The sequence below is a fragment of the Vulpes vulpes genome, chromosome 2 (assembly GCF_048418805.1).
Source record: "Vulpes vulpes isolate BD-2025 chromosome 2, VulVul3, whole genome shotgun sequence".
In the NCBI taxonomy this organism is placed as follows: domain Eukaryota; kingdom Metazoa; phylum Chordata; class Mammalia; order Carnivora; family Canidae; genus Vulpes; species Vulpes vulpes.
Window position 1 is genome coordinate 49,802,307 of NC_132781.1, and position 17,769 is coordinate 49,820,075.

The window sequence follows — 17,769 nt, forward strand, 5'->3', positions numbered from 1 at the left end:
AGCAAGGGGTCAAGGCCAAGGCTTCTGAGGTTACGCACTAGCTGTTTATCAAGTGCGGGCCCTTCAAGGAGCCAGGACTCTGCCCTTGCCAAGACATGGAGAAACTTGCCCATTCGTTTGTTGGGAAATATTTGTTAAGTGTGTGGAGAGTCGCCTACATCCTCCCTCGAAGCCTTGGCCCCTGGAACCAGCCCCTGACCTGCCCCCTCCCCCACTCCTGGGCCACAGACGGACCCTGCTTGACCTTCACCCTCTCCCTGGACGGCTGCTCCTGGTTCCTCCAGGTGGCCAGCGACAGCTGTTCTGCAGAGCCTCTCCTAACCCCCATGCCCTCACTCAGCTCTGTCCCGGCTAGCTTATGGGGCTGGCTGGCTCCCTGCAAAGCCCTGAGGTTGGGCAAGCCAGTTGGGATGGGTGACCCCCCCCCAGGAAAGGGGATGTTCAGGGGAGTCCAGGGCAGATATTGGGGAGATAGAGACCCTAGGGAAGAGCTGCTGACAAGAACGCCAGGGCATGGACACCCCATGGCCCCTTATCTGCAAGGCTGCACCCTGAAGCCAGCACATGCTGGCTCTGAGGTCCTGTTCACATGCTGAGGTGACTGCAAGGCCGCCCCCCCGCCCCAAGAGAGGGCAGGTCGGGAGCCCTGTGTGGCCTCCTGCCCCCTCCACCTTTGGGTCCTGAGCATGCCAGGCCCAGCCCATCCAGCTCCCTCTGGGCCTGGATCACAAGCCTGGGACAGAAGCGAGGACAGTGGTTCCTTGGTTCTCTTGAGGCTTTGACAGGGAGGAGGCAGGAGGTTGGGGAGATTCAGGGCACGGAGGGCCATCAGCCCCAGAACTGTGGCTCAGTGCAGCCGTCACAGGCGAGGCTCCGGGGCTGGGCGTCTGCAGGCTCACATGGCTCAGTCCACTTTGCTTTTCCAGTTTCAGTCTCAAACTTGCCTCTTCTAGGTAGCCTTCCCTTTTTAATTTTTTTTTAAAGATATTATTTATTTATTCATGAGAGACACAGAGAGAGGCAGAGACACAGGCAGAGGGAGAAGCAGGCTCCATGCAGGGAGCCTGATGAGGGACTCGATCCCAGGACCCCAGGATCATGACCCGAACTGAAGGCAGACAACCACTGAGCCACCCAGGTGCCCTAGCCAGGCAGGATCCTTGCTTACTTCCTTGATCCATAATTCTCAATCCACAATCAACCATTGGTTTGAAGTGTTTTGTTTCCTCAGCAAATGAGGGCATTTGGTGCCATATGGGGGGTGAATGTCCCCTGACGGTCAGGACCCCTATACATGTTCCCCCCTACTCCCCTGCTTGCCCATGACCACGGGTAACAAAAATAATGATGCCATTTCTTAAAATGCCATTGAAACAATGCCATGCTAAGTGTTTTGTATTCAGTGACCTCATTTAATCTTGGCAACACCCGTGCGAAGTGGGCGCTAGTACAGAGGGGGACGCGGGGGCCCAGGGAGCCAGGAGGGGGCTGGGGGGCCTGCCTGCAGTCACAGAGGGAGAGCTGGAGCCGATGCCTGTTCCCTCACCTCTATACCTGACCTCCCAGCCCAGCCTCCTGCTTCCTCTCTCAGTCTGTTTTACTTTCCCGAGACCAGTCTGGCCAGACTCTGACTCAGTTTACCCCCTTGGGCCTGAGTGGAGCAGTAGGTGAGGCCTCTGTTCCCAGTCAAAGGTGAGGAAGCCTGGTGTGGAGATGGGACAAAGGGGGCCCCAGGGCGCTGAGCCGGGAGGGGTCCCTGAGGCGTGTGCCCTGCAGGGCTGCTGAGCAGCGTGCTTTGGTGACCAGCTGACCCTCTCCCGGGAAGCCGTGACACCCTGGCATTCCTGCTGCCTCTGCACAAGCACAAGTGGTCTCACCCACGTACCTGGCGCTCCTCCCTGCGGCTCCCTCCTCCCTGAAGCTCTGGGTTGCTTTCTTACGGGTCTGGGCCAAGCCCCTGCGGCCTAGCCTGGGGCGGATTCCTGCCGGTGCTGGCTTTCCCTAACTACAATCACAGCCCCGCTGAGGTAGATGGGGAGCTGTAAAGCCTTTTTAAAAGGGGCAATAAAAGTTTTGGGTTTCAGATGGTCTCACTGAAGAAGAGAGTAACAGAGACGGGAAATGTCAGTAGCAGACAAAGGCCAAAGCGCACAGGCTGGCCTCAGATGAAGCACCTCCTTCTGAGCAAACAGGCGGCCGGCAGCCCTCACCCCAGCCCCAGCCCGGGAGGCAGATGGGCCCCTACAACATACATGTGTTGTCCTAAGTGTTTGTAATACTTCTCTGCTGGCCATGGAGGAGGTGTGCACACCAGCTCCATCTGAGCCCTGCATGCGTGGCGTGTGTGTGTGTGTACTTGCACGTGCATGTGTGTGCATGGGAGACAGCGAGTGCCTGGGCCTGGGGTACATGTATGTGTGTGTGTGTGTGTGTGTGTGTGCACGTGTATGTATGTGCATGGGAGATGGTGGGTGCCTGCGCCCGGGGTACATGTGTGTGTGCATGTGTGTGTGCATGTGTGTGTGCATATGTGTGTATGGGAGAGGGTGGGTCGCCTGGTCCTGAGGTACACGTGTATGTATATGTGTGTGCATGGAAGATGGCAGGTACCTGGGCCTGGGGTACATGTGTGTGCATGTGTGTGCATGGGAGACAGGGGTGCCTGGCCTGGGGTACACGTGTGTGTGTATGCACGTGCATGTGTGTGCATGGGAGACGGTGGGTGCCTGGGCCTGGGGTACGTGTGTGTGTGCATGTGTGTGCATGGGAGACGGCGGGTCGCCTGCACCTGAGGTACACGTGTGTGTATGTGTGTGCATGGAAAATGGCAGGTGCCTGGGCCTGGGGTACACATGTGTGTGCATGTGTGTGCATGGGAGATGGGGGTGCCTGGCCTAGGGTACACGTGTGTGTGCACATGCATGTGTGTGCATGGGAGGTGGTGGGTGCCTGAGCCTGGGGCACATGTGTGTGTGCATGTGTATGTGTGTACATGGCAGATGGTGGGTGCCTGGGCCTGGGGCACACGTGTGTGTGCGCACATGTGCATATGCATGTGTATCAATGGGAGGTGGATGATGCCTGGGCCCAGGGCACACAAATGCTCCAGCAGGGGCATCGGCTGCGTCTGCTCCTTGCTCTGCAGGGTCCAGGGAGGCCTGTGCCCAGCCCAGCCTCCAGGTCCTGGGGGGACCCAATGGGAGGGACAACATCCTGCTCATGTGTCTTGTGCACTGCAGCTCCTCTGCCGGTATCACTTGATGTCACTCAGGATGCCCAAACCCGCATATCAGGGAGCTGCCTGGTTCCTTTCGTTTCTGGTGGATGTGCTGTCCCAAGCATAGACGCTAGCCATAGCCACAGGGAGAGGGTTGCCCCATAAAATCCAGGGCACCATTTCAAATACAAATTTTGGGTGAAGGGTCAATACTGTTTTAGTGTAAGTATGTCTCACGTAAACAGGTCCCAAATGTGTGAGAGCTGGGCAGGCAAAATCATAATTTTTTATCTGAAATTCATGTGTAACCACATGCCCTGTATTTTATCTGCAACCTTACACATGTAAACGTAAATTAATTAAAACAAACTGATATTTAGCACCTCTGTAGCACAAGCCACATTTCAGATGCTCTAGAGTACGTGCGGCTGGAGAGCAGGGTGGCCCCAAGCATCTCTCTGTCAGGAAAGCAAGTTCTGCCCACTGGCTGCTCTGGGCCTGTGGGTGACCTCTGGGGCTTGGCAGTTGGCCCGCGCTGGAGGGCAGCTCAGGGCCTCGGTTCCCTAGTCGTCATCAGGGGTGAGGTAAGTCCTGTCCAGAGCCCATGGGGGTCGGGGAGGGCCCTGGAGGTTCTTCCTGGCCCCAGGAGCCGTGACTTTCAGATTCTAGGGCAGGAAGACCCTGGCGCATCCCCCTCACCCCAGCCCTTGGCCAGAGCCCCCACGATGTCAAAGTAGGCCTGTGAACCAGAGGAAGATGGCACTAGGAGGAGAAGTGAGACGCTGGGGACAGCCACTGCCCAGCACCTGGTGTCCAAGGGACCAGGCCCAGCCACCCGCATCCTGGCCCTCGGTGTTCTCGTCTGCACAGTGGGGTCTCCACGGTGCTGACCCTGCTTGGAGTGGCACAGCGGGCCGCGAGCCCGCGCGGCAGACGGGGCTGATGGCTGGAGCGCGCCTCCTAATTGTCCATGACTTACAGACTTGGCTGGGCTCCCAGACAGCCTCATAAATCAGCGCAGCCACAGTGAGTAGCCTGTTAGTGCGGCCCTTATGCGCTTGGCAGGCCCCTCACCTTCTCCCTGCTCGGGAGCATCCCACTGCATCCAACTTTCCATGTGCTGCTGCAGAGCTGGGAGCTGGGGTGTGCTTGCGGGGCATGGGGGGCCAGGGGGAGGGGAGGGGTGATGGGGTGGGGGGGCTGGGGAAGGAAGGGCAGAGGCTGGCCACTTTGTGGATGCCTGTTCCCCAGAGCGAAGCCCTCAGGCCCCTGGCATGGCCCCCAGAGCCTCCCCTTTCCCTCCCACTCTGTCTCCCCTGCAGACGTGGGAGACAGGCTAGATGAAAAGATGCTGTTTCCAGGGTGCCCTGCCTCTTTGCGGGGTGAGCATGTTCCTGTGGTGTGCACATGTGTACGGTGCGTGGTGCAGGTGTGCCTGCGTGCACACCCCCCTCCCCCCGACCAGACAAGAAGCCACTGGAAGCACATCTGCCCCTTGCTGCGGCAGGGAAGGGCAGGGCCCCGTCCGTCTGGGGGGGCTGGCCCTGAACCTGTGCTCATCTGGGAAGAAGAGCGATAATGCACCCCTGCTCCCTGGGCCTGCTTGGCTGGGACTCTGAGGGGCAGTGGGGAGAACCGAGTGGCTGTTCTGGTGTCCCTGGGCTATCAGGAGAGAAAGAGGCTGAGCCAGGTGGAGGCTGTGGGGGTCCAGGCCCCCAGGCTGAGGACCTCCGGATGGTCAGGAAGGCTGACAGACCTTGTCCCCGCATCTCTTCTGGCCCCCCAAGGTGAGCAAGAGGTGACTTTAGGACAAACAGCCAGCTGCCCTCCCAATGGGCAGTGGGAGTGGGCGTGCACCGCCTGGAAACACAAACAGGCCCCAGACAGGTGTAGGTAACTTCCTGCCTGACATATGTGCCCACATCATTCGGGAAGGCGGGGTGGGCCAGGGCTGCTGGGGAGGCTCAGGTTTGTGAGGTGATGTCTGGGAGGCCTGCTCCCGCCACCTCTGGGGCCCAGTGCGGACAGGCTCTGTGCCAGAGCTTGCTGACCTCCCCACGCCCTGAGGCAGTCTTGCCCCATGTGCCCAGCCCGGGAGGGCCCACTGGCCTCTGCTCAGGGACCCCCTTCCTGCGCTGGCGTTGAGCTAGGGAGAGTGCTGTGTGCTCAGCGTGCTCAGGGGACCGGCCATGGGGCAGCTCCTGGAGCAGCAGACGTAGTCTGGGGCCTAGCCTGGTGCTCACCTGCTTGGGGCCTCGGGCTCCTGTCTATAGGATGCAAGGATCACACTTTGCCATGGACTTGTTTTAAGAATTAGAGCAGGGGATGAGAAGACAGGGCACACAGTGGGGTCAGGTATTGAGGACCCGGCTGGAGGGGTGGCCACGCAGGCCTGGGCCAGGGACAGAGTTGCCCCGCAGACCGCGGCTTCCTGATGGGTTTGCACAGAGCCTGAGGCACGGGACAGAAGCAGCGATGCCAATTTCCAAGAGAAAACAGATGTTGTGAGGAGGGCGTGGGCAGAACCCCTCCGGCTGGGGCTTGGCCCACACTTTTGGGTGCGGAGGGAAGGGGCGATATGGGGACACATGTTGGCTCTGGGCTTCTGCAGACACCCATTGGGCAGGACTGGTGGAGGGGGCGGGGGGAGGGAGTGCACCTTTTTCCAGCATGGTGTTTGGCACTTGGGGGAACCCTAGGGAGTGGGCAGGGTGCTCCCCAAATTCCCAGGGACCTGTCAGGCTTGGAGGGGAGATGACGCCCCTGGGTGCTCCGGGGTCAGGAAGGGCAGGAGGCCTCTCTCCAGGGCCCTGAGACGGGGGCGGGTGGGGGGCTCGCGGCGGGCAAGGGCCAGGGGCCTTGCAAGGTCAGATACAAGCACAGCAAAGGGTGGAGCAGTCTAGCTTGGCAGGGGGCCCCGCGCTTCCAGCCTTCTTGTTGACCTTGGGGAGCAGGAGGACGAAGGACATGGCCAGGGCACAGTGGTAGAAGCTGTGGACATAGGTGTAATCCCAGTCCTGCAGGGGCGGGGAAGGGGGATCAGTCTGTGGCTCCAGGACACCCCCCCCTTGCTCTGTGCCTCTGCTGGCACGCCTGGCATGCCGGGGCACCTGCCGGTCACCCCCCCTCAGGAATCTGGCCACATGCCTTCCTCCAAGGGGCCTCGGCTCAGCGTGCAGCCCACGGCCGTCCTCCCTGACATCAGAGCCCGGGAGCACAGAGGGTACAAGGTGGAATGTTGTAGCATTGGCATTCGCTGTTGGCAGCGAGCCTGGGGCTCCTCCTTGCCTCCCTTCTCCCCCTTCCTCCCTCTCCCTCCTCCTCCTCCTCCTCCTCCTTCCTCCCTTCTCCCTTCTTCCCCTCCCTCCTCTTCCCCTCCCTCTCCCTCCTCTCCCCTTCTTCCCTCCTTCCACCCTCTCTCCTCCCCACCCCTCCCCACTCCTCTCCTCCACCACCTGCAGGTACAGACTCCAGCCCCAGGCCCCACATGGGCTGTGCACCTCATCCTAGATACACGCAGACAGTGATAGCCCTGTTCCTGTGATGGACGATACTGTGGTGGGAGGGAGTCACCTCTGCACCCACAGGGAGCAACAGAGGAGGTGGGATGTAATGCTGCTGAGGCCACCCCCTAAGGAGGCCCAGGGCCCCATACCTCAAAAAAGAAGCGCAGCATAAGGGCCAGTGCCCCAAAACAGAGGCCAGGGCCTATCTGCTGGGTGTAGACACTCTTGTCCGGGTACAGACTCTTCTTCTCCTTCATCTGCTGCAGCTGCGGGGAGAGTGGTCATGCAGAGAGGTCACACAGTGGGCACTCTGTGCAGAGTTGGCTGGGGAGCTGGCCCTGGGCATGCACGCATACCTCGCTGTCCTCGGGCAGGAGATGGGGCTCAGGGAGATGCCCACACACCCGGTCCCGTGGCTGTAGGACCCAAGGGAGCCCCAGCCTGGATGCCTGAGCAGGACACCCCTGGGCCAGTTTGCCTCATGAGGACCCCCCACCCCTGCCTGCCTCTTTGGGACAGAACAAGACTGCCCTTGCACCTGCACCTCTGCCCACCAGCAGGGACGCCCAGGGGACCAGACACAGCCCACCACAGGGTCCACAGGGCTACCCATGGGTTGGTCCACGAGAACCTTCAGCTGCTCCTAGATAATGACCTATCCTAGCACTTATGAGACAACCTGAGCAGCACGTGAACCTTTGCTTGCTCAGGTACCCATGTTAGTGGAAGGCTCGAGCAGGCGTGGATGAGTAAAAAGATGGGCTCAGGGGTCTCTGAGGGCACAGCCAGTTGAGCCTCTGACTCTGGGTTTGGCTTAGGTCCTGAACTCATGGATCATGGGGTCAAGCACTCAGGGGGGAGTCTGCATAAAGATTCTCTTCCCCTTGCCCCTCCCCCCACTCGCTGGCTCACTATCTCTAAAATAAGTAAATAAATCTTAAAAAAAAATTAAAAAATGGCTCCACATACACAGAAAACGTGCAGTAAATGTAGGTTCACCTCCTGGATCCCCAAAGCCCTGGGGGCCAAGGTGTTTTGGGGGCACAGGACATTTAGGATGGCAGCGACAGAACAGCTGTGTGCACCATGTGCCCTAAGGCCCCCATGGGCTGGGGCATTGACCCCCACCCCGGCTGCAGAAACCCACCAGGTGGAGCACACAGAGACGGTGTATAGCCTCATGCTGGGTCGGGGCTCGGCCACCGGAGTCTGGTGTCTAGTTTTCTGGAATTTGTTGTTGCTGATAAGACATCAGTACCTGCTCGGGCACTGTCAGCACATGGGTGCAGCTAGGGGGACCCCCGGGGGCTCGGGGTCATGCCCTGCAGCCCCCACACCCACCTCTCTCTGCTTCCTCTCCCTGAGGCTACTGCTCCCCACCTCTGGCTCAAGAAGGGACTAGCCTCCGGGAGAAGAAAACCACCCTCATTCCAGGAAACAACTGCCCTTGGAAATCCAAAATAAACTCCATGTTAAATGGTCTGAAAAACACCATTTGAGCCCCAGATGCAGGGAGCTAGGCAGACCTCCTGGTTCCTTTGGCTGGATCCACAGCCCCCGGGGGCTGTGGCGCTTCCCAGGGACACCTGCAAGTGTCACCCCTTTGGGCTAATCACCATCCAACTTCAATTCAGACCTGCCAGGATCTGTGGGAGGAATGGACCCTCCAGCACAGACCAAGAGCCCACCCTACTTCCTGCGAGGGGGGGCGGGGGAGCGGAGGGGCGGAGTGCATTATCGAAGCCCAGGGCTCTGTGTTTATGCATTCCAGCGTGTTCATTAACTGGTCCTTCCCTGGGGCTGGACACAGCAGACCCCACACGCCTCCCACAGGCAGCTCCAAGGGGCCTCTTGGGTCAGCCCCGGGCCAGCCCTGCGTCCCCAAGCTGGAGTGAGGAAGAGGCTCCTCTCCTTCCCTTTTCTTGGGAGAAGTCAAGGCCTGGCCTTGCCCGGTGCTGTGTGACCTCTCGTTGATTGTGACCTCTTGAGCCCTCCTTCCTTCACCAACGGAATGGCGTCGCAGATCTTTACTCCCCGGCTGTAGGAGGAACAGGGCTTTCCTTTCCCTCCTGCAGCCGTGCAATGGGGTGATGGGCATGTTCTGTCCTACTGGCCCAGCCTGGCTCCTCTTCCCAGAGAACTGCCTTCCTGCTCCCCCAGGTGGCCTGGCTGCGTCCCCATCCCCTGAGGCCCTACATCTTGGCCTTAATTTTGGGTCCTTGAGGGGTGTGTGGCTTGGGCAGGGTCAGACCACACCAGACTAAACCTGCTGCCAGAGCTTGGAGTTGGGACACCTAGAGATTCCAAGTGGGGCTCCAGAGGGGCGAAAATGTGGCAGAGGCATGTCACCCTCGGGGCCCAGGCTGCTGCAGGGCTGGACAATGGGCCCCGCCTCAGGCCTGCCTGCAGCCCAGGCCTCTGGTCTGGTCCTTGCAAGGCTCTGCGGCTTCCCTTCTGGGGAAGGGAGTGGCCCTGGGTCCACCCTGCTCTGGCATCTCTCGTCAGCTGGGGGAGTGTAAGTGGCTTTCAGGCCCCACAGCCAGGAGGGCCTTGATACAGGAGAGGATGCAGGGAGGCCTGGAGATGGCATAAGGGCCTAGTGTGTGCCAGGCCCCAGGGGGCCCAGGGAAGAGACGCCAGTGTTGCAAACTTTGGCTCAGGCTGCCTCAGTGCTTTGGGGCAGTTCCATCGTCCTGCCCACCGCACACCACAGCCTCCCTCCTCGCCAGAACCAAACAAACTCAAGGCTCACGGCCTCCTTGAAGTCTTCCCAGATTAACCCAGGCCATTTCCAATTGCTTCTGCATCTCTGAAGCAGTCATTCTCTGCGAAGAATACCACTAGTAGTAATAGCTCCTAGGCATTGAGCACGTTAGAAGCTAGAAAGTTCTATACTAGTACTTTTAGATGCATTAACTCAATCTTTGAATGAATCCTATGAGGTAGGGATTGGACTGTTCCTGTAACAGCCACTTTTCAGATATGGAAACTAGAGGCAGAGAAGTGGAGTCACTTGAGTTAGGTCCAGAGCTAGTGAGTAAGGATGATACGGACCATGTAGGGGGGTGGGGGGCTGATGCTCATTGTCTCTGTTCTAGCTGCAGCCCTGAGATGGGAAGTAAAGGGAGTCCTGGAGGTGGAAGGGTCACAGGGTACAGCTGCCCCCGTCCACTGAAACCCACATGGTACGCACCCACTTTGTGGCGATGATGAGGACAGCCGTGCCAATGGGGCCCGAGTACACCCCGTAGCCCCAGCGGTCATGGTAGATCCGCACAGCGATGGTCAGGACGCCAAACATCACAAAAGTCGACCTCTTGGGTTCGTCGAAGTCAGCCAGTGCTGGGGTGGGAGTGGGGGTAGGGGGAGAGGAACCAGGAGTGGTGAGTGGCCTCTGCCTCTCCAGCTACTGCTCCCCCAGAGGCATCCCTTAGGGCCCCAGTGCAGGGCGCCCCCAGCCTGCGACAAAACCCCATGGCCCAGCCCGGTCCCCCGAGGTCTGAGTTCTGGCTGGCTTTAAGGGACAGACATGGACAGAGTGGCCCAGGCTGCATTTGTGGGAAGCTGCTTTCATGAGCGGGTCAACGTGCACCTGCCCTGAGGGATCCCTGTGCCCAAGACAGAGACCCCTGAAAACAGCCAGGTACGAGACAGGAACAATCTGGGTCCTTCCCAGGGCCTGGGCGAATAGCAGGGAGCCCCGTGCCATGGGGACCAGGTGCCCTGGCATCGATGCGAGATAGCGCTTAGGGAGAAAAAAGTTGCAGAAACAATGTGCTTCTGAGCGATTCCATCCTCATAATCACCCAAGCTGACAGTGAGGCTCATGAATGCATCTATGAGCCTCTAGAAATGTCTCAGGGGCAAACCCTGACAGGTGAACAGTGGTCTCCTGGGAGACGGGACAGAGGAGAGCCCTTCCGCTGCTTCCTCCGTGTGGCTCCACCATGTGTGTGTCCAAATGAGCCTTCATGAAGGTGAACGCGGAGAGGGTTGCGAGGATGGGGATCAGGGCACTTAGGGACTGGGCGTTCCTTTCCGTCCCTCGAAGCCCTCCTGGGCCCTCGAAGCCCAGGAGATGGGGGAGGTGCTCTGGATGGGGGATGGAGGGCAGAGTCGGGGGGACAGGGCTGTTTCAGGGAGCCGGCAGGTGGATGGTGGGGAAATGGAGGCCCGGGGCGCGGCCACTCACCCATCAGCGAGACCCACATGCTCAGTGCCGTCCCATAGACGCTGAAGTACTCCAGGACGTCGTGGCGCATGAAGCAGAGCACGGATAGCCCGGGCCCGTTGCACGCATGGTGGAGCTGCCAGACAAACCCACGACCTCAGGGGATGGAGGGGATAGCACCCCAGCCATGGGCTGGCACCCCAGCACCCCAGCCCTCGGCACCCCAGCCACAGTCCCGGCCAGCCCTGGCCGCCCACCAGCTGCAAGGCTCGAGCAGGGTCACTTCATGCCTCAGTTTCCCCACCTGAAGGACGGATGCACTGCCCACTGCTCCCCTCCTGTGATCTTGTGGGGAATTAGAGGAAACAATCCACATGAGGTGTGGGGTGGGTGGAGGCACTGGGATGCCCTCTAATGTTCTCTGATGCGACCAAGCAGAGGCCAGGCATTACTCAGGTGAAACCTGCTGAGGTGGGGAGCCCTGCACGTGCTGTCAACACCTGGGTTTGCCAACAACAGGTACATGTGCATCCCTTCAATGCTCACTGGTGTGAGTAGGGCCACAGCCTATCTTTAGGATGCCAGTCGGCTCTTCAGCGGCCTGCAGGGGCCTTTTTTTTCCCCCGACTACTGGCCCCTGTGGTGACTAGGGTACCCCCTCCCCCCCGCAGAAGTCCTTAGACCTCAGTGGGCACCAAACCCCGGGCAGGGGCTGGGGCAGGGCAGGGGGTGTGTGAAGACTCTGGGTTGCTGAGCCGGCCCTGACTTGCTAACTCAGCAGGTCTGGGGTGCAGTCAGGGATTTGCATTTTTGTTTTAATTTTTTTAATTTATTTATATTTATGATAGTCACAGACAGAGAGAGAGAGGCAGAGACACAGGCAGAGGGAGAAGCAGGCTCCATGCACCGGGAGCCCAATGTGGGATTCGATCCCGGGTCTCCAGGATCGCACCCTGGGCCAAAGGCAGGCGCCAAACCGTTGCGCCACCCGGGGATCCCGGGATTTGCATTTTTAAGAGTTTCTCAGGCTGATGGGAAGCCTGGGGGTCTCAGCAGTTGAGCGTCTGCCTCTGCCTCAGGCCCAGGTCCTGGGATCAAGTTCTGCTTCGGGCTCCCTGTGGGGAGCCTGCTTCTCCCTCTGCCTGTGTCTCTGCCTCTCTCTGTGTCTCTCATGAATAAATAAATAAAATCTCAAAAAAAAAAAGTTTCTCCCTGACATCTGATCTACTCACGATTTTTAAAGCGAAACGCCCCCTGAGGAGTATTCGCCAAGTGGCCAGCCAATTCCCTCCCAGAAAACAGCAGCTCTCTCCTTGCATGCACACGTTTCATCATCTCAAGTAATAATTTAATTACGGAGCATGATCATTTTGACAAGTTCCACAAGTGATGCACGAGCTTGGGAACCTTCACAATTGACTCTGGGTGAGCCTAGCTCAGCAGGTGGGAGGAGGCAAACAGGAGAGCAGCCCTGGTCTGGAGGACCAGGGGTGTTACAGGGGGAGCAGGAGCCCTGGAGCACCCCGCGAGTCAAGCAAGTAGGGGTGGATTTAGAGCTCCTACTGGTTACAATTACAGGTGACCCACAGTTTGGGTGCACCTAGGAGGCATGAATAGGGGTATAGTGTGCAGAACAAGAGAGGTGAGTGTCCTGCTTCTCTCTGTCCTGGATCAGACCCACCTAGAGAACTGTGTTGAACTCTGGAGGGCACACCATTTGAAGTGACACAGGCAAAGAGGATAGAGGAGAGCAACTAGGCTGTGGACAGGTCTGTTTAGCTGGGGAAACAGGAGCTTCAGGTGGGGCCTGATCAAGGTGCTCAAGGCTCTGTGGGATACAGTGGGGAGAAGGACACTTGCTCCGCACGGTTCTGGCAGGCAAGCCCTGTGAGTGACATGGATCTTGTCCTGCTATTTCCAGAACCACATCCCTGGCCCCACCTCCTGGCCCCAGCATCTGCTGCATTTGCACCTGCATCTCTCCTGTGTAGCACGGATCACCAAGTATAATCTCAGACTTAGTCACTCTGAGAGCCTTGGGAGTGTCCCCCCTGGGCCCGTTAAGAACAGGAGCATCCAGTCTCCACCTGGCCATGTGAATGCCGGCTCAGGGAGGCAGGGTTTGCCTTTGGAGGACAGCTGACCCAGGAGGGGCTGCTCCTACCTTGGCTCATCTCGGCTGGACAGGTGGGGAAGCGGACATTCAGGGCAGTGCTGCCTGCCAGGGAGGCTGGGCAGAGTGGTGGTCCGTGCCCAGCCACTGTGTCTGTGAGGCCTGCCTCCTCTTCCTGTGCAGGGGTGACTTGACCCTCCCAAGGGTGTTGGCAGGGCTGGAGGGCTGCTGGGGGCTGCTGAGAGACTGCGCAGCCTCCAGGAGCCCACCTAATGGATCCTCGCTTTGTGAGCTCCAGCAAGCAGCTGACTGCCTGGGGTCTCCCCTCCATCAGACAGGATGCTGTGGGGTGGGCCAGGGGACTCCACATGACAAAGCACATGGCACCATGTTCGGCACAGACACGGTGATTGTCACGGGAGGGTTGTGACCAGAACACAGAAGAAGCCACGTGGGCGGCAGAGGCTGCCATGGTGTTGCCTGGGGCTTGGGGGGAAAGCGGCTGAGTGTGGCTTTGAGGTCGGAGGACATTTGTCCTAGGAGGCAGCTGCCTCTGCCACTCCGGGCAGGCTAGGGTGGGACGGGGTGAGCCTCTGAGGTCAGGCTGGAGGCAGCTGGGGGCCAGCAGGGAGGGGTGGCCTGGCAGTGTCTGTGGCTCCCGGGGCCAGGTCTCACATGGGCCCAGCTCCTCCTCCCAGCCCCAAGCCCTCTGTACCCAAAGAGGGGTCCCCAGTCTGCTCTGTGCCTGGGCTTCTCATCTGTCAGATTGGCTTCCTGGAACTCACCCAGACAGGGCTCCCTTCTGGAACTAATGAAACAGCATCAGACAAGATGCCTTCAATGAGCCAAGAGCCAGGGCACATCCCGTATGGACCATGTGATTTGCCTTCTGTGGGACTCGGTTTCTTCATCTGTCAAATGGGCCTGTCATAATCCCAGGCTCATGAGGAGCTGAGAAGACTACATGAGACAGTGTATGCAGAGCACCCGGCACACCCCACAGCCCGGGTGCTGGCTTGTGGCCAGCCCCACTGCAGCTAAGGTCTATCCTGTGCCCATGTGTGGAGGCTGAAGCCCTGGGCAGCCCCCAGCTGCAGGTCCCCTCGCTGCCTATGGGAGCGCCAGCCCACGTGCACATGCAGCTTCTCCTGTTGCAGGTAAGCATGGGTGTGGCTAGCTAGGACATTGGCATGACAGGTGCACACACCTCTGCAAACACGTGTGTGCTCACAGACCTCAGTACCCGGAGCTGCCCCAAGGACCCTGATGCTCACCCGCAGAGGCCCTGCCGCTGGGGAGCCAGGCCAGCCGGCAGCAGGAGGCATGCAATTTTTCACATGTCTGACTCTGCTGCCAGGAGAGGTCTGGGGGAACACTTGCCCCCCTGGTCCTTGCTTCTCAAGGGGAGCTGGGCTCGGAGAGGGAGCGAGTCCAGCCGTGAGTGTGGGGGACTCAGAGGGACGCTGGTCGGCTCTGAGACACAGATGGGTGATGGGTGGAAGGATGGGTCATCAATTAGGAAGGTAGAGTGATGGTCGATTAGAGAGAGAGGTCCATAGGAGGGTGGGCAGACAGACAAACAGAAGCTTAGGGATGGGAGATACAGCCACAGACATATGGGGGGCCAGGGGAACCAAGCCAGACAGGTAAAGACCAGCAGGGTTGGAACAAGGGCACGTTCTATGGAGACAGAGCTCCAGAGACCAAGAAAGACCTAGACACAGACAGAGTGTAAGACAAAAAAAGGCAGATGCGGAGAAAGCCAGTAGAGGAAAACACAGGGGGAGAGAGACCCACAGGGAGGGGGAGAGAGAGGGAGACAGTCATCCAGGCATATAAACGGAGGAAGAAGGACTCAGAGACCAGCAGACGTGAGCAGGCCCTCCTGAACTGGGGCCAGCTCTGGAATTCTGGAATCAGACTCACCCAGGCCCTACGTATTCCCTAAACCCCACTAACCCCCTCTGGGGCCTGGCTTGGCCCTGTCCTCCCTGCTCAGCCGCCCTGTGCTTGTGGCTGGGACAGGGTGCAGGCGGTGGGTGGCACGGGTGGCCTGGGGTCTGCAGACGGCAAGAGAGGGGGCGCCCTGGAAGCTGGAAGGGCTTGTCCCGGACTGACTCTGGCCCCTTGTGGGCTTGGTCTCGTGTATACCGATCCTGGAGTGACTTCCTAGCACAAATGGGGAAACTGAGTTCCAGAGAGGATGAGGAGGTCCCCCCACCCTCTCTCCCAGTTTCTGGGCTCTTGCTTTCGCCTCCAAATCACTTTTCTTCCTCACCAATATAGGAACGTGGTGTCTCTTCCGCCTTTGGGGAGCATGCCCCGTGTGGGTCCTCCCCCGGGCCCCAGACTTACTGCCACGAAGAACATGGTGAAGAGGTAGACCATGGCCTCCATGTGGAACCGCCGCTTGGCGGCGATGCTGACGGTGGGGAGGAAGGCCAGGCTGCTGAGGGTGGGCAGGAGCAGTTTCGCCGCGAGCGTCCCCATGGGCCAGGGAGGAAGGTGCTGGCTGGGGAGGACGGGAGGGTGCAGGCCTCCCGGGGCCCCAGGGCAGAGAAAACCAAAGGGAGGGGCCTGCTCCTTTCAGTAGGGGCTGCGATGGCAGCTGTGGTCTGAACGCCCTGAAGGGAGGCCGGGATGGGAGCGCACATGTTGAGAGCACATGGACAGGGTCCAACAGCTGATGTGCCATGTGATCAACACTTGTCTCTGATTCTTTTTTTTTTTCCTGAGGCCAGAGTTGTTGACTCAAGGAGACCCTGCTTCTTTTCTTTGAGGCAACAACTTTGGAGTAAAGTCCCGGTGGGCATAAGCCTTAGCTTCTAGCCTCTTTCCTTCCTGGTCCCCTCCCTGGGGCACTCCTGGTCCACTACCGGGGAGCCCCTGGTCCTCTTCCTGGGGTGCTCCTGGTCCCCTCCCTGGGGTGCCCCTGGTCCTCTCCCTGAGGAGCCCTGGGTCCCCTTCCCAGAGAGCTCCTTGTCCCCTCTCCAGGGCACTCCTGGTCCTCTCCAGGGGGCGCCCCTAGTCCCCTCCCTGGGGTGTTCCTGGTCCCCTCCCCAGGGAGCCCCTGGTCCCCTGCCCGGGGTGTTCCTTGTCCCCTCCCTGGGGTGCCCCAGTCCTCTCCTCAGGACACTCGGGAGCCCAAATTGAACCCATCAGCAGCCTCTGCTGCTCGGGTCATGTGTCCACTGGTGACCAGGGGTGAGAGAACCCAAGGTTTAGTGAATTCTAATCACTAAAGGACCTTGCAGATGAGCATCATGTTTTTACCAGCCCACACCCATGTCCCGTTTGCCTGTGCTCCCCCTCATTGGCTTCCTCTGCAACCGGACTAGTGAAATGGCCTTTTCTACTTGGTTACATTGTTTTGCACCTGTAGTAAACAGCAGGATGAACTTGAAAGTGCTCCCAGGATGAGGCGGAGACCTACCTTCTCCAGCATCCCTCCTCTGGCCCTTGGGAAATGACCTTCCCTTGTCCTAGGAGGTCTCAGGGGAGCCATCCGGCAGGTGCCCCCTCAATGGCCCAGGAATGACGGGAGTGGTGAGCTAGGTGGGCAGACTCTCTCTGGCCTGGTGGCCTGCTTGTTTCTTGATTGATTGATTTGTTGTCGGCCAAAGAACAATCTTTACTTCCATCGATTTTTCCAACCTGATACAGTTTGCATGTGACAAAATGCACGGATCTGAGTACAGTTTGATGCATTCTGACGAGTGTGTACAGCTTGTGTGGCCACCGTGTATCCCCACCACCCCAGGGTGACCTCGTGCCCTTTGGACTGTAAGCAGGCGTTGCTCTGGCTTCATCTGCATGCCTGACTGTGCCTGTTTCTAGAATTCCTCACAGATGAGACCATGCAATATGCAGGCATTGGGGTCTGACTTCTTTTGCTTTACCAATAAGCGAGGGGTATTCTCCTGTGTGGATGTGCTACACTGGAGTGTGGAGTGTGATCGCCCAGTGACAGCAGGAGCCCCTGGTGCTGCTGACCCATCTCAGTGTCCCCACTCTGGGCTTCCGAGGCCTGCCTGCACCTCCTTTCCTTCCATAGGGGAGCAACCAGACCCCCTTCCCATAGATCTCATTTTTGTCTTCAGCTGCCTGGACCCCAATCTCTGCCGTTTGCAGCGAGGCCTTTGGTCATGCCATTTTTCTGCTTTCATGACTTCCAAGGCACCTGCATCCTTGGGGTGAAGCGCAAGTGTTGAGGAGACCACCGGGCACACCCACCACACCCCTGGGTCTCTGCCATCTCCCCAGACCCTGTCTCTCCTCCTAGCCCCCCACCTCCCCTGAAAGAATGTGCTTCCTCCCCCTCCTCTTTCTGGTTGCTGGCTAAACAGCACCGTCTGTGGGGAAGGCTGCCCCCCGGCCTGGCGCCCAGGCAAGCCGAGGTGCTCTTCCTTGGGCCCAAGCCTGGCACACGGTAGGTGTTCAACAAACACTGGCTGAATGAATGGCTTTGTTCAAGGAATGAATGAAAGTCCAAGGAGGCCAGGCTCCTGCACATTGCAGTCTGGCACTTAGGAGGCCCCTTCCCTCTCCAAATGGGAAAACCAGATCCTGCTGTGTGTGCAGCTCTAGGCAGGGCAGGAGGCAGGCGACCCCATGTGGGCTGTCACGCAGGCCGGCTCTCCCTGCCCACCTCTCCAGCCCTTGGCTCCTACTCGCACCCAGCCCCCAGCCCCAGCTCCCAGGGGGAATACATACCCTGTGGTGTGGAAATGCAAGGAGATGTCAGGTGCTCAGAGAACTCTCT

At 59.1% G+C, this 17,769-nt stretch overlaps 1 protein-coding gene across 1 annotated transcript; it reads right to left on the reverse strand.

Moving 5' to 3' along the window:
- Positions 1–964: 964 nt before the first annotated feature.
- On the reverse strand, positions 965–15,731 carry MYMK (myomaker, myoblast fusion factor). The gene is made up of 5 exons (XM_025981946.2): positions 15,363–15,731; positions 10,916–11,030; positions 9,917–10,065; positions 6,873–6,989; positions 965–6,234 (listed from the first exon to the last, which is right to left on the reverse strand). The coding sequence occupies exons 1-5, from the start codon at positions 15,495–15,497 to the stop codon at positions 6,085–6,087; spliced, it is 666 nt and encodes a 221-aa protein (XP_025837731.1). The 5' UTR covers positions 15,498–15,731; the 3' UTR covers positions 965–6,084.
- Positions 15,732–17,769: the final 2,038 nt, after the last annotated feature.

What these genes read in the sequence shown, in the direction of transcription:
- MYMK (XM_025981946.2), bottom strand. Translation starts at nt 15,497, where the DNA reads ATGGGGACGCTCGCGGCGAAACTGCTCCTGCCCACCCTCAGCAGCCTG. An exon ending in TCACCATGTTCTTCGTGGCA is followed by an intron (nt 11,031 to 15,362) that starts GTAAGTCTGGGG and finishes TTTGTCTGGCAG; the next exon opens with CTCCACCATGCGTGCAACGG. An exon ending in CATGTGGGTCTCGCTGATGG is followed by an intron (nt 10,066 to 10,915) that starts GTGAGTGGCCGC and finishes CTCCCACCCCAG; the next exon opens with CACTGGCTGACTTCGACGAA.